The 16328-nt window shown below is 37.7% G+C and overlaps 1 protein-coding gene across 2 annotated transcripts in view; it reads right to left on the reverse strand.

Annotated features, from left to right (window-relative positions):
• Nucleotides 1–10700, reverse strand: part of LOC149851333 (uncharacterized) — a 45641-nt gene extending 34941 nt beyond the window's left edge. For both annotated transcript variants that reach the window (XM_090000207.1, XM_090000198.1), the window contains exons 1-2: nucleotides 10209–10700; nucleotides 8714–8953 (exon numbers count right to left, since the gene is read on the reverse strand). In XM_090000207.1, the coding sequence (XP_089856333.1) occupies nucleotides 8714–8953; nucleotides 10209–10532 (564 nt within the window). In that variant the 5' untranslated portion in view covers nucleotides 10533–10700. The remainder of the gene's footprint in view (nucleotides 1–8713; nucleotides 8954–10208) is intronic.
• Between the last annotated feature and the right edge of the window lie 5628 nt (nucleotides 10701–16328).

The following is a 16328-nucleotide window of genomic DNA, read 5'->3' on the forward strand; positions in this document are numbered from 1 at the left end:
GATGTGATTTTTTTAGATTTTTTGCTAATTTTTCTATTTGTTTTTATTTTTTTATTTTTTTGAAATTTTTTATCAAAAATTTACTATACAATACGGTGTTACTTTGGGTCCGATCGATAAAGGTGATGATCCAGTATTTACAACCTTGTAATAGCCTACATACACACATTAGGTAATCTAGATTCCACATGGAAGAAATCCAAAAATTCAATAGTAAAAATAATGAGTTTAATCTATCAAAATTGATTGCATGATATACTTTTCAGAGAAAATGGTGTGCACATTAAGCAAGCTTCCAAATATGCCTAGCTATGTCCAACCGTAAAAAGCACAAATTTTGTGCACCATCATAGTAAATCTGCAATAATTCACTCAAAGAAACTAGGTTCTCAAATTGATTGTTGGAAGCTATGTCACAGGGACTCGGCAAAACAGATGCCGCACCCGCGTCGACGCAACGCGACGCGGGATCGCGTGCGGGTGCGGCACCGGGTGCGGTCAACACGACCCTGGGTGCGGTCAACGCACCCAAGGTCATTTTTGTCCACATTTTTGGGCGAAAAAAAAAAATTTCCCCCGATGAAAAGGAGGAGGATTAGGGCAAAAAAAAATTTGCCCTAATATCTCCTCTCTCTCCCCCTGAGCTCGAGCTCTCCCATCGCCGCCCCAGCTCTGCCGCCCCCAGCTCCGCCTCCCAGACTCCTCCTCTCGGCTCGCAGGTATGTCTCTCACTTTCTTGGGTCGGCTGGGGAGGGGCCGAGCACCCCCCCCCCCCTCTCTCTCGGTCTCTTGTTGGGTCGGCAGGGGAGGGGCTGAGCCTCCCCTGCTCCCTCGTTTTTCGGCACAGGAGGGGCCGAGCCCCTCTCCCATGTACCTCTTTTTTTTGGGTCGATTGGGTCAACAGGGGAGGGGCCGAGCCCCTCCCTTTTATGTTTTTCTTTTTTGGGTCGACAGGGGAGGGGCCGAGCCCCTCCCCCATCTGTTTTTTTTTTTTTTTGGGTCGACAGGGGAGGGGCCGGGCCCCTCCCCCATATTTTTTTTTCTTTGGGTCGACAGGGGAGGGGTCGAGCCCCTCCCCCATCTGTTTTTTTTTTGGGGGGGTCGACAGGGGAGGGGCCGAGCCCCTCCCCCATATGTTTTTTTCTTTGGGTCGACAAGGGAGGGGCCGAGCCCCTCCCCCATCTGTTTTTTTCTTTGGGTCGGCAGGAGAGGGGCCGAGCCCCTCCCCCATCTGTTTTTTTTTTTGAGTCGACAGGGGAGGGGCCGAGCCCCCCTCGCTCTCGCTCTCTTGTTGGGTTGGCAAGGGAGGGGCTGAGCCCCCCCTTCTCCCTGTGTTTTCGAATTGATTTGAAAATTGTAATATATTTTTTTTGTGTTTTCAGGATAAAAATGACGGATAAAGGGAAAGGACTTGCGTCATCCTCATCCCAACATGTGAGTTCTGCTGCTAGTTTTGCTGATAGTTGCAGTGGGATTGATGATGTGGGGCCACTATGGATACATGTAGATAAACTTGCAAAATCTGGAGAAGGAGGTGGTGGAAACAAAAGATTTCGATGCAAACTCTGCGAAAAAGATTTTGTTGAGTCTTACACAAGAGTGAAGGCTCATTTGTTGAAGATACCAGGACATGGCATTTCAGCTTGCAGAAAAGTTGATGAGGCAATGCGAAGGCAATACAAGAAGAATATGAGAAGAGAAAGGCAATGGCCGATTCTTCTGCACTCAGTGTGCCATTTGCAAGCCACCAAGAAGATGCTGAAAAAAAAAAGAAAAGCCAATCTAGGAGGTAGAGGAACGATACAAGCAGCATTCAATACATATGGAAGAGAAGAATTGGATAGAAAAGTTGGGAGGTATTTTTATTCTAGTTCACTCCCATTTAATGCGGCTAGAAATCCTTATTGGAAGGATTTAGTAACATCCTTGGCAAATTGTAATTTGAGTGGTTATGTGCCTCCAAGTTCAGAAAAAATACGAACCACACTTCTTGCAGAAGAGAGGGCAAACGTGGAGAGGTTGCTAGAAATTAAAAAATATTCATGGGAGCAAAATGGAGTTTCCATTGTGTCTGATGGATGGACAGATATTCAAAGGCGTCCATTAATCAATTTCATTGTTTGTTCGCTTAGTGGCCCAATATTCTTAAAAGCAGTTGATGCATCTGGGGAATATAAAAATGCAAAGTATTTGAAGGGATTGTTTATAGAAGTGATAAAAGAAGTGGGTGATCAGAAAGTGGTACAAATCATTACAGACAACGCTCCGGTTTGTAAAAGTGCAGCGTTGAGTTTGGAGAGTGAGTACCCTCATATTTTTTGGACTCCATGTGTAGCAACAGCTTAAATCTAACCCTAAAGAGCATATGCAACCCCAAAGAAGAAGAAAAATCACAAGCATATGCTTTATGTTCATGAATTGAAGATTTAGAAAGAAATGTCAAAAGCATTAGGAATTTTGTTGTTAACCACCATCGTGCTAATGCTATATTTAATAGGCATTCTGATTTGAAATTGTTGAAGGTCGCTGAAACACGTTTTGCGTCCATCATTGTGATGATGAAGAGGATTAAAAGAGTGAAGAATGCTTTGATTAACATGGTGACTGATGAAAATTGGACATTCTATCGTGTTGATGATGATATGAAGGCTCAAGAAATTAAGAAATTCATTCTTGATAATGAGTTTTGGGACAGAGTGGTATACTTCCTTCAATTTACGCAACCTATTTGGGAAATGTTAAGAGAAGTTGATAAGGATGAGCCCATGCTTCACAGAGTTTATGAAATGTGGGATAATATGATTGAAAAAATACAAGCTATAGTTTTCATGCATGAAGAAAAAAATCCTGCAATGGATGATTCAGATTTTTTTAATCATATTCATTCAATTTTAGTCAGAAGATGGGATAAGAGCAACACTCCTTTGCATTGCATGGCACATTCTCTTAATCCAAAATATTATGCAAATAAGTGGCGGGCTTGTGGTATTGGTCGTGTCCCTCCAAATTTAGACCCAGAGCTATCAAGACATAGAAATATGTGTATGACAAGACTTTTTCCAGAAGCATATCTTCTACATCAAGTCACACAAGAGTTTGGAAAATTTTCATCTTCGAGATTATATGCACTGGCATTATTCGCGAGAGAAGAAGATAATATAGATCCTATCACATGGTGGTCAACATTTGGATCAGAAACACCTCTTCTGCAACGTCTTGCATTAAGATTGCTATCGCAGCCTGCTACTTCATCTTGTTGTGAAAGAAATTGGAGCACATATTCTCAAATCCACAACATGAAGAGAAATAAACTCACCAGCAAGCGTGCAGAGGATTTAGTATATGTTCATTCAAATCTTCGATTACTTTCGCGAAGCAATGATGAATACAGGTACTAATTTGCTCTCTTAGTTATTTGATTATTTCTTAGTTTTCATTTAAATATACTTGTATTGTATTTATCATTTTCAAATTGGGTTTATAATGCAGACAAGGAACATCCAAATTTTGGGATATAAACCCAGAAGAGTGTGACTTCGAGGGAGAACATGAATTCAACGTAACAAACATGGATTTAGCTGAGCCCAGTATTCCTTCTAATGATGCATTTGATGATGAAGAAGAAAATTATTAGCATCCATTACTTCATCAGGATATACTTTGGTATGTAATTTAGTTCTTTTATGCAATACTTATTTGATTGATATTTAGGTCGATTTATGTAATTGCTTTACTTATTTGATTGATAATTTGATATTTAGGTTGATATACTGCATGCATGATGAATCATATTATGAGTTTATGATAATGTTTATTGTTAAATGTTAAACTGTTAAAACTTCAAAATTATATATATATATATATATATTTTTTTTTTTACATTTTTGTCCCTGCCGCACCCCCGCACCCGGGTTTTTTGGAAGTGCCGAATCCCCGCACCCGCACCCGCTCCCGCTCCCGCACCCGCACCCATGTGACATAGGTTGGAAGATACTCATGAAAAGAAAAATAGTGTGATCAAACATGATCCAGAGTTCAAATACCAAATCCATCCTCAATTTAATGCTCCTTACTACACATGAGAATAATCACATTTCACAGAATAGCTAGAAGATATTGCAATATTCCTTGCATATCTACCCACCCGATTTTCCTCTGAATTTGGGGGCAATTTTGTTAATTTTACCCTTTCGCTAAAACATTGTTCTAGCGAAACTCCACTTTCGCCAATGAAACTAAGAGCCTATACATTGAAATAGCAAAACTCAATTTAGTTGCAACAGAACTAATGAATCTTAGTTGTGAGACTTTTTTTTTTCTTTACAACTACTTTTCTTCCACTCCACCCCCATCATCACCACCACTTCTCCATTATCACCATCACCACCACCACCATTTTCATCGCCACCATTATCATCACCACCACCACCATCAATCACCATTTTCATCGCCACCACTACCACTGTCATTGCCATCATCACCGTTACCATTGCCACCATCACCATCACCATTGCCACCAAGGCCATCATCACCATTGGCATCATCTCCATCCACCATCACCATCATCCTCACCACTGCCGCTAGGTTTTGCTAGTCTTATAGCAACTAGGTTTCACAATTGAGTTTCACTAATCTATCGCAATTGAGTTTCATTATTCTATTGCAATTGAGTTTTGCTAAAACTGAATAAGTGAATCTCAATTTTGCTAAAATTGTTTAGCCTTTACAAGTTTTAGCAAAACTTCACTTTCGCTAGTAAAACTGAGATTCGCCTATACAGTTTTAGCAAAATTCAATTACAGTAAAATAGCAAACTCAATTATAAAATCTAGTTGTTATAGGACTAGTGAAACCTAGTGTGGTGATGTTGATGGTGGTGATGGTGATGGTAGATGAAGATGGTGGTGGTAACGATAATGGTGGATGGAGGTAGTGGTAATGGTGATAATGGTGATGGTGATGGTAATGGTAATGGCAATAGTGATGGTGGTGATGGTGGTGGTGGTAATGGTAATGACAATGGTAGTGGGTAGTGGTAATGGTGGTGATGAAAATGGTGATAGATGGATGGTAGTGGTGGTATTAGTGGTGATGGATGGTAGTGGTGGTATTAGTGGTGATGGCAATGGTGAAGAAGTGGTGGTAGTGATGATAGTAGTGGTGGTGATGGGGATGATGGGAGTGGAGTGGAAGAAAATTAGTTGAAAGAAAAAAGGTCTCACAACTAAGATTCATTAGTTATCTTGCAACTAAATAGAGTTCTGTTATTTCAATGCATAGGCAAATCTCTATTTCACGGGCAAAAGTGGAGTTTTGCTAGAACAGTGTTTTAGCAGAAGGAAAAAATCATCAAAAATGCCCCCAAATTCACGGTAAATCGAGTGGGTGGGTATGCGAGGAATATTGTAATATCTTCTAGCTATTCTATGAAGTATGATTATTCTCAAGAGTAATACCATCATTTTCCATTTATATTATTTAGACCTTAAGCAATCACTAATTTATTGAGGCACCAAATAAAACTTGGATTGCAAAACCAAATGGTTTGTGAAGGAAATATTAATCTAGAAGGCTTAACAACTATGTCACACTGGTGCGAGTGAGGGTGTGGCACTTTAAAAAAACTTGGGTTTGTGGTTGCAGGGAGGATATATATATTTCACTAAAGAGAAAGAATGAGAGTTTGGGTCTAGATCAAGTGTGGATCTATATTAGGATCCACACTTGATCCAGATTCACCTTTTTTAATAAAAAGGTGGGACACAAGCCTCTCTCTCTCTCTCTCTCTCTCTCTCTCTCTCTCTCTCTCTCTCTCTCTCTCTCTCTCTCTCTCTCTCTCTCCGTAATCCTCGCCCACCACCTCTCTCTCCTTCTTTCTCTCTTCATAACCCCCACCCTACATATCTCTCTCTCTTTTCATAACCCTCACCCATCGTCCCTATCTCCCTCTCCCATCGTAACCCTCACCCTACCTCACCCACCGCCTCTCTCCCTCTCTCTCTCTCTCTTCATAAACCTCACCCACACCGCCCCTCTCCCCCTCTTTTCTCTCTCTCTCTTCGTAGCCCCCACCTCTCCCCCTTTGTAACCCCACCATTCTCTCTCTCTCTCTCTCTCTCTCTCTCTCTCTCTCTCTCTCTCTCTCTCTCTCTTTGTGGGTAAGAGAAGAAGAAGAAGGTAAAGGTGGTACATGTACCTCTCTCTTTATCACTCTTCGTTACTCCTCTTTTTCTTACTTCTCTCTATCTCTCACTTCTTCTTCTACTACTTTTTTTAAGACATTGACCAAAATGGACTCGGTCAAAGTTGACTGAATCCATTTTGGACAAATATAAACTTGGATGTGGGTTGACCGTACCCGGTGCAGCATATTTTTGTATTAGCCGCACCGGGTGCCGCACCTGCACCAGTGTCGTGTAGCATCAACGCAGGTGCGGCGACCCTTTTGAAGAGTCTGTGTGACAGCTTAACAAGAATATCAAAAGGCTTTCGAACTCAACAGCATGCGGAAGACAAATGGATGAAGCACATCTGCAATTTCTCAAAAAAGGATGAATACTACAATTAATTTGTTAAACGTAACTAGAATTCCTTTGGTCCAAAAGGTGTTGTAGAACAGTAGAAGCTAACCTAATTGCTTCCGAATATAATAATCCACAGCTTATATCAACCTGCTAATTTTGGCTGCTGGTGGCAAGATATGGGAAAACTGCATTTACTAAATTTTATTATTGATATTGGTTATTTCAGATTGCTCAAATCAGCAACTTTATTATGAATTATTTTAAGTCGTATCCTATAAAAACTCTACAAACATCAACACATGTCACAGGTTGCTGTAAGTTTATGAAAAGTGAACAATCAGTCAGGTGAAAGCCAAAATATTTAATATTCTAATTTTCCTGAAATACAAACATATACTAAAATGTTTTGCATTACATGCAAACATTATCGAGCTTAAGTCATATTAATGGATATGGATAAATTTTGCAATATTTGTATTTTGGTCACCATAGTGTCGAACCAAAAATAGTAATTGCCAGAATGTGAAATTCTGTTTACAGACTCGCAAATGAAATTTCATCTTTGAAGCTTAGCCTCAAGGGAGACTATAACGTAAAGAAGATGAGAATATCCTTCAAGGCTGCTAAAGTTATCATACCATATGAAGCATGAACTGCAAACATGAAACCAAGCAAATAGGACATGGTTTTCTCTTGGTAGCTGGATTCGTGCAAGTAGGGTAAATTCCTACATCCAATCTATAATACAAGGTTTAGGAACAAATTCCCACCTGAGTGCATCTAAGCCTCTCTTCAAGAGCCTCGACTCTGAGGTGTGTTGCAGTTTCGTCAGTGCTCTCATGTTCTATGTTGTTTGGGAGATTGGTGTTTGCCAAAACACTGCATCACAAGAGCATGTTTTGGCAACTCCATCCTCAACACCACATTTTAGCAAAACCATATGTTGGCAACACATGGAAATGGTTTCCCATCCCAATGCAAGGCTCCCAAATAGGCCTAGATACAATGACATTGCAAGCTTGTGCATTTCACCTCGCAAAAAGAATGGACTATAAAAGATAACATGAAAAATATCTCTTTTGAGAGGTAAAATCACTAATCAAGTGCAAGAATGTGCAACAAAAGTAAAATAATATGGAAACAGATAGAGGAAATAAAAATATGCATGCTGCACAGTTATGACATGGGTAAAGATCACCAGGTATGTCCCCAATACCCTGGAAAATATCATGATATACAGATACTTTTAAGTTATATTATTAATATCAACAGCTTTTAGCGGTTTCTGATGTTATAGTGAATTTTTTTCAAGTTTAAATGAAATCCCGTTTCCTAATTCCTTATATTTCCAAATTCTTGACATTTCTCTGTTTGTTCTAATATATTACCTGCTCCTATTAACAGCTTCCTTTCTTTCTGAAACAGATGAAAGCTTGCCAAGATTTTCCAAAAAGCTACTTTTAGATTCTCCCAAAAAATTTGCTTTGCTAAGAAAATTGTTGACAGAGATATTGGTGACCATGGGTGTAACCAGTTCTTGCATAACTTACTGATATAAGCTTGACTGTGTTTGCAAAACACTCATTAATAAGCCCATGCATTTTTCTAAACTTTTAGAAGAGTTGACATTTTGAACACTATATAACCTAGTAACAAAAATTAAAACACATTAGTCTCTCGTATTGGAATTTCTTACAAGATTTCCTTCTTTTTATCTTCAGGTTTCATTAGAAAAGTTCCAGGAGTAGGAAGTAATAGGTAAAGAAATAGGAAACTGCAGTTTAACATTAGATACTACCTGAGTTCAGATTAAAAATAAAATATTGCAGTAATCAATAGGTAGGCCTGATGTTTGTCAACTATGTTCCAAAAGTGTAATATAATAGAATTAAGAAGGTATGGTATTAGGAATGCTCATCAATTAATGAAACCTCCAATTTGTCAACAAACTGATCTCGATCTATCAGCAATATAACATTGTACTTCACACATTAAGCAGATAACAAGCTAAGCAACAGAATTGTAGGCAGAAAATTTTTACTATGAAAGATAAATATCCTCAAGGGCATCTACATTGCAAAGAAATGCAACAATATTCTGGAAATGAGTGATATATGAAACATGTAATAACAAAGGATTTCTCAAGACCATAAAAGGAACAGAAATTTCAAGTGGTAAGAGGAAAGAACCTGCAAATCCAAAGCTTTTAGGTCTCTACAGTTCTCTGATATTGATTTCAGACCAGCACTTGTCACTGCAGAGCACCATATTAAACTTAGCTTTTCAAGATTTGGGCAACCTTTCCCAAGAGCTGCCAAGCCTGCATCAGATAAACTGCAAAGTTCAAGCTCGGACTCAGACCCACTGTTCTCTGCTGCATAACGAAGTTTTGAAGTGCGTACTTTGTTAGTGTTGCCTCGACCAATTTTCTGCACATGAAAGTCTATGTCATGCAACAATATAATGCAAAATAGAACTGAAAATAGTGTGATCAGTAAGAGAGCCTTACTCTCAAAGTTATGGTGATATTTGTGCTATAAATTTATGATCTACCATTATGAAGAATTTCTCATGGTATTAATCAATATATTGGAAATTTGAATACTCACAAAATTATAGCAACATTTTCACAAGAAATTCAATTTTTCAGCTTTCCAGCTTTTTCCTCTGTTCCTTCAAAAAATAGCCAGGACTTTCGTGGTTTCTTCCCAAGAAAAACAATCAGCAAAATCCTAATATATGTGTGTGCGTGCATGGGGGCATGCGTGAATACATGCTCTGTGTGTATGAGCACAAACATGTGTGCTATCAAAACCACAATTTGGTTTAACATTGTTTCACTGAAGCTCTAACTCTCAAAAAAGCACATTTAATCATATAAACACACTCTTCAGATTGAGGACCCATATTGCTCGATTCTTCTCATTTTGGAACCATGATTACAGGATGTCAGTTCTAACGTCATAGGCTATGACCAAAGAAGTGAATCTGCAACTACAAGCGCCCAATCCACCCATCATGAGAAACCCATGAATTGGTCATACTGCAACAAATTTGTTCAATTGACGCTCCAGCATTTTAAAATGCATATCACTCAATTCTTGATTCATAGAACAATGACTCCCCGGAAGCTGGGTTAGAGTCTTAATTCTCGGCCAAAGAAGAGAATCTGCACCCACTTAGCAAATCTCCAAGTCCCAAATCCACCATAACCCAAAATTCAAGAAATGGTCTAACTGAAACTTGTTCAATCAACGTGCAGATTACCGCACTGATCTTCTGAAAGTGTGTAAAACCTACGTTTTTTATCCCATATTCAGAGGCAATCTAATCAAATAAATGTTTAAAACATAAGTTCTCATACTACACATAATGTAATGCTTTTCAATTAACGTCATAAATCACTAAAGAACGTGCAGCAATACCATAAATATTGAAGTTTCCGGGTCCATTCATTTCCATCCAAACCAATAGTTTAATGAAAAAATATCGACAACTGATAATTGGTGAATACTCAATTCCATTGGATTTTCGTCACACAAAAAAGTAACCACATCATTGATTAAATCAAAATTTCCTTCACTATTGCTCCTAATTACGTTTTCGCAAATGAAATGTGATCCGAAAGGACAAAAGGAGAGGTTAAAAGCACCCAAATCGCAAGGAATCCAGGCCGAGAATTACAGATTTAAAATGACGGCCTCCGCCACGGACGCGGTGGCTCCGGAGGGGGAATCCTGTCTGAAACTGGAGGGAAACCGGCAGCCTCTCATCAATGTACACATTTCTCAGATCAACGAACCGCTTCACCAGGACGGACGTGCAGGTGTCGGGGCTCCCGGACGCGCCTATCCGAATCGTGACACGCGTCTCGTTCTCGAGCCTGTGCCACCGCTTGCAGACGAGCGAGCAAGCGTCGCGGTGGGATTTCTGGCCGTCGAGGTGCCGGAAGATCTCGACGATAAGCTCGTCGGGGATGATGGTGTTTATCAGATCGTGACCCCTCATTCTCCTCCAATTCCCACACTCACAGAGAGAGAGGGAGAGAGAGCACGTCAATTCTTGATCTTCTTGGATTTCTGCTAAATAGGGCGCGAAATTTGGGAGGGAGAGGAAGAGGGCCTCGGCGATGAAAGGAGAGAGAGAGAGAGAGAGGAAGACTTCTATTTTATTGTGTGAAGCAAATCATGTCGTTTTTTTTTTTTATGTACACGATGACGCCCAAGTGAGTGTTTGTTGTTGTGCCTGTATTCCGCTGCCAACGCGTCGGGCACCCGACCCATCAGGGTATACCCGAACCCGCCCAAACAATTTGTCGGGTTCGGATTTTGCTAGGTCACCAAAATGAAATCTCAAACCCGGATTTTTACAATTTCATAAATTTATTATTAATAAAATTACATGTAATATGGCAATGGACCGAGGCGGGTGCAGGGGCAAGGTCTCCATCCCTGCCCCGTCTCAAAATATTGCCCTCCACCCACAATCCATCCTCATAGCAGGAAAAACTTTGGACCTCCACTCCGGCCCGATCTCGTTTTTGCCCTAGGTAGTTTAATAAACATTGAAATTTTGAACTTATTTCAAAACATATATATATATGAATAAAAGATTGAATATTTTATATATTAAGTTGGTTGAACATTGAAATTTTGAAACATAATATATATATATATATATATATATATATATATATATATATATATATATATATATATATATTAGTCATTTTATTAACGGAGATCGGGGCAGGGCAGGAAAAACCATAAGTCCATCCCCACACAGGTTTTGACTTTCACCTGCATCCCTAGTCCATTTCACGTTCCATAACCTCCATTTCTACTCCCAAATGGGACGGGTTGGGACGTATACCCATTTCTTCCTAGGTCCACTACCATCCCTTACACTCAGGTCAGGTACCCCAAAAAAAAAGTGGGGTTGGGTCAGGTATCCAGCAAAACTCATAACCTAAACCCCATCAGCATATTGCTCCGGTCAGCACTTTTATGCTCATACCTAAGAATTCGGGTTCAGGTCAGGTCGGGTACCTGATACAAAGCTAACCCATTGACAGCCCCTATCGAGACTCTGTATGGCCCGGTATCTAACTAGTCAGGTCCAGTAGAACTTGAGTTAGGTTTTGATGCATAGTGTCTAATTAGTAAAACTGGTCAAGGTTGGATGACTCGACTAGCATATTGAATCGGATCTGATAGATAATCCAAATCCGAATACATATGAAATGTATCCAAGCTAGTCGGATCCAGATACCATTTTACCTTTTCCATCTGACTTGTCATCTAAATCCAAATCCAATTAGACAATATTCTATCAGGCCGAATTCAATGATGCCTACATCCGAACCGACTCCAGTCCATTTACATACCTACTTCTAGATTGATTAGCTGAACGGTAGCATTGAAGCAATGTGACAAATATCATGACATTTTGGAATGCAAAATGACAGCAGCCAAAATCCCAGGAGAAGTTGAGCATTTTTTATACTTCTTGCTTTTTTATCAAAAAAAATAAAGGAAAAATATATTTGTAAGAAGAAATAACAATAGAACATATTAAAAATAAATTCACCCATTAGTTTTTTATAAAAAAAAATCGTTAAAAATGTAAATATCATGATAAAATTATGACATTCACATTTTTAATGATATTGTAAAAATATCATATATAGTACGTTGGACTGCATCATGTTTTTATGATATGTACAAAATATCTATGATATTTGTCACGCTGCTCTAGAATACCTTATCAATGGACACCTAATAATATATTTTTTTAGATAGTCCAAGGGAAGTTTTGGGATGAAGGCGTAGTAGTTGTTGTTGTTGTAGATAGTCCAAGGGAAAAAAAAAATCACCCACCGCGCACATTGGTTGATCTCCGGTTGGTAAAACCCTTGAGGTCCCCCCTGCCCACCAGCGAGTACACCTAGCTTCGACCTTTCGGCAAAAGACGCCACCCGTGGGTTTTGAACTTGTGGCGTCCCATCAACAAAGTCTTTGTGGGCTACATTTTATTGTAAGATATTTGAATTATATTTTAACACTTTTTTTATGCCCTTGACGAGAAATGAGTCACTTAATGATATTGTAAAAATTAGTGTCTAAATGTAGTTTTGAAAAGAGATCTGGCTAATATTAGGAGTGTAAACAGTCCAGATTCGGGTTGGATGTGACCAATATCAGATCCGATTAATCGTGTTTTGTTTAAATGAATTCGGATTCAAACTCAAACTCGGATGGTGAAAGCTCATACCAAATCTACTTTTTTACATATAATTGGATTCGAATATCTATCAGATATGGATATCTGTCAGAATCGGTAGCAAAAAATCAAAACCATATCCACATCCGATTATAATTGGACATAATTTCAGCTTACCAAATCTGACTGAATGAAGTCATATTTGATCAGATATTGGATAAAATTCGATCTGATTGGCATTCCTAATAGATATTTTACGTTGTCTGGATCTTGTTATCTAAACCCAGATCTGGACCTAAAACTGCTTAAAGACTGGAACCGGGTACCAGCAAGTCAAAGTCCAATCTGTGTCTGCGTCACTGGATCTGATGTAAATCCAAATCATTGAGACCCCCAATCTTGTCTAATGTGACTAATTTCACAATATATCTGAAAATATGGATTTTTCTCAGCTGTTTTAAACGGTCAAAATACCAAGATATTTTCAATTTCATTTTAAAAATTTGTGTGATTTTATCGCGATGCATACGTCCTTATCAGCAATCCCTCGGGAATGGTATTTTTCATTTGTATGTTTTTGTTCTTTGTGTTTTGCAGTTTCTCATTATTTACATTCTTATCAGCAATATCTCGGAATAAAAATGGCTCTTATATTTTTGGCATATTTTTCCCTTGTTTGCCGGCATTTCTTATTTTTTCAAAATATGTTCATTTTGATGATAAAAATGCAATATTTTTGCTTAATTTCTCATGAGAGATTAACTGCTGTTTAGTTGTCATTTCATTCAACACTAAAGCCTTGCCATTATTCATTCAAATCTATAAAAGCTTTTGAATTTATTTCTTAAAATCAAGGATAGTATCACAATAGGGCTGGTACTTGAAGTGTTCAAGCTAGGCCCATTCTTTTGGTGAGCCAAGCCTAGTTCAAATTGGCTTGTTTATAAAAATGTATATGTAAAACATATTTGAAATATATTTCTTACAAAAAATGAGTGTCCTTTATAGCAAATTTGATGCATTTTTTCAAATGCCCCACTAATTTTGAAATTCGCCTCATGTCCAATTTTATGGGTTCCTAACTTTTTAAAGACCTTTTTACCCTTTGCATGTGCAAACCTCACGAATTTTGCATCCTAAATACATGAATTTTTTTATACATCTGCAGAACAACCTTTGTTCTTAGATCTATATCTCAATCATTCGATATTGAAAACCCACATTTTTATAGCCGTCGAAAAGTTGAGACGCATATCTCAAACTTTTCTATTTTGTGTCAAAAACGAAAATCCCTCTAAGTTTCTTGTTTCTAAGATCCAAAATCGGAACAGAAAATTGTTTTGCAGACTATTACAGTTGAACAGTCTGTATTCTAGGAAGTGTTTCTCCCCAATCGTTTATCAAATCGATGTGATATCGATGGCATTGAAAAGCTAACGTCTTGATTTTTTTCTATTATTTTTTTGGATTCTAGGCATAGGTAGATGAAAAATAGCATAGAATCACTGAGATAGGTGAAGTTATGCATGTTCATTACCTATTTTATAAACGTTCTCGGGGTTATATCTCAATACTCGTATGTTATTTTTTAGTGAATAAAATATCGTTGGAAAGATATTTTTGTCAAGAATCTTTGTTTTTTTTATATTTTTCTGTATTCCTTCATTTTTTAGGTAAAAAATGAGTGACAAGATGAAGCACCATTGACGATGTGTGTTTCGCCAAAAATAGTTGTCGAAAAGTTTTTCAATAGATAAAGAGATTTGGGGACCATAAGAAACCCTAGGTTATGTGAAAATATCTTTGGGTTGCGCAAAAAAAGATTTTAAGAAATAAAACATTGCATTTAGTGTCATGATTTTCATACTATAGTACCACGATTTTCATAAGTAGTGTTGCAGTTTTTTAAAATTTTGCAATCAACAAAGCAAAACTCATGACAAAATTTGAAGGTAGTGTCACGATTTTTGTACTATAATACCATGATTTTTGCAAGTAGTGTCTTGATTTTCAAAAAATTTGTAGCCAACAATGTGAAACCCTTGACGAAATTTGCAGGTAGTGTTATAATTTTCATACTATATTACTATGATTTTCGCATATGAAAAGGAATTCTACATCTATAGTACAAAAACTGTGACACTACTTGCAAATTTTGTCAAGAGTTTTGTGTTGATGGTTGCAAAATTCCTAAAAAGTTTGCGAAATTTATGAATTTTAGCATGCAGCGATGCAAAATTCCTTTTTAGATGCAAAAATCATGGTAGTATAGTACAAAAATCATGACATTGCTTGCAAATTTCATCAAGAGTTTTGTGCTATTGGTTGCCAAATTCTTGAAAAGTTTAAAGAATTCCTTAAAGGTTTGTGGAATTCATGAAGCTTCGCATGCGATAATCCGAAATTCCTTTTCAAATGGGAAAATCAAGATACTATTGTACAAAAATTGTGACACTACTTGCAAATTTTGTCAAGAGTTTCACATTGTTAGTTGTGAAATTCTTGAAAATCATGATACTACTTATGAAAATCATAGTACTATATTACAAAAATCACGACACTAAATGTGACATTTTGTTTTTTAAGACCTTTTCTCTGAAGCTGATGGTTATTTTCGCATAACCTAGAGTTTCTTATAGTCCCAAAATCTCTTCCTTCCCTAGCCAAATTTTTGATGAAGCACACGTTGGCTGCACTTAATCGACAACACTTCATCGGTGACACTTCATTTGCCATTGATTTTTGACATAAAAATGAAGGAATAAAGAAAAACTGAAATTTTAGACAAAAATATTTTTCCAATGATATTTTATTTATTGAAAAATGACAAATGGGCGCTGAGATATAACTCCGAGAATGTTCCTAAACAAGAGATGAACAGGCACAGTAACGACTGTCCTGATAATTCTATTCTATTTTCTAGCCACCTTATCCAAAAATATGGGAAAACGGAAAAAATAGACGTTAAAATCTGATGAATGGTTGGGAAGAAACGCTTTATGAAACATATATTGTTCGGTTATAACAATGTAGAATAGTTTTCTGTTATTGGATCTTAGAAACGAGAATCTTAGAGGGGTTTTCGGTTTTAACTCAAAACATGAAAGTTCGAAATTTGTGTCTCAGCTTTCCAACGATTATGAAAATGTGGGTTTTTTATGTCGGATGGATAAGATATAGATCTAAGAACATAGGTTGTTCGGCATATTTATGAGGAAATTTATGTATTTGGGGATGTGAAATTCGTGAGGTTCGCACATGCAAAGGGTAAAAAGGTCCAAAAAAATTTAAGAACCTGTGAAATTAGATATCGAGCATATTTCAAAATTTGTGAAGCATTTTTTAAAACATGTACTACAATACGATCATTTTTTGTATTTCTTATTACCTAATGAGCATATACAAGTCGAGTTGAGCTGAGCCAAGCCGAGAGTAGCGATTCTTCATATTTAGCTTGTCGAGTCTATTTTGCGAGTTTAAATGAGTTACAAGCCAAGTTGCTCGCTTGTTTCTCAGTCCTATTCACATAATATGAGTTATCAACAAAGAGCAAAAAATTGATTATTTACTACAAGCATGCAG

Source organism: Nuphar pumila, chromosome 1, assembly GCF_984573655.1.
Source record: "Nuphar pumila chromosome 1, dmNupPumi1.hap1.1, whole genome shotgun sequence".
Classification (NCBI taxonomy): domain Eukaryota; kingdom Viridiplantae; phylum Streptophyta; class Magnoliopsida; order Nymphaeales; family Nymphaeaceae; genus Nuphar; species Nuphar pumila.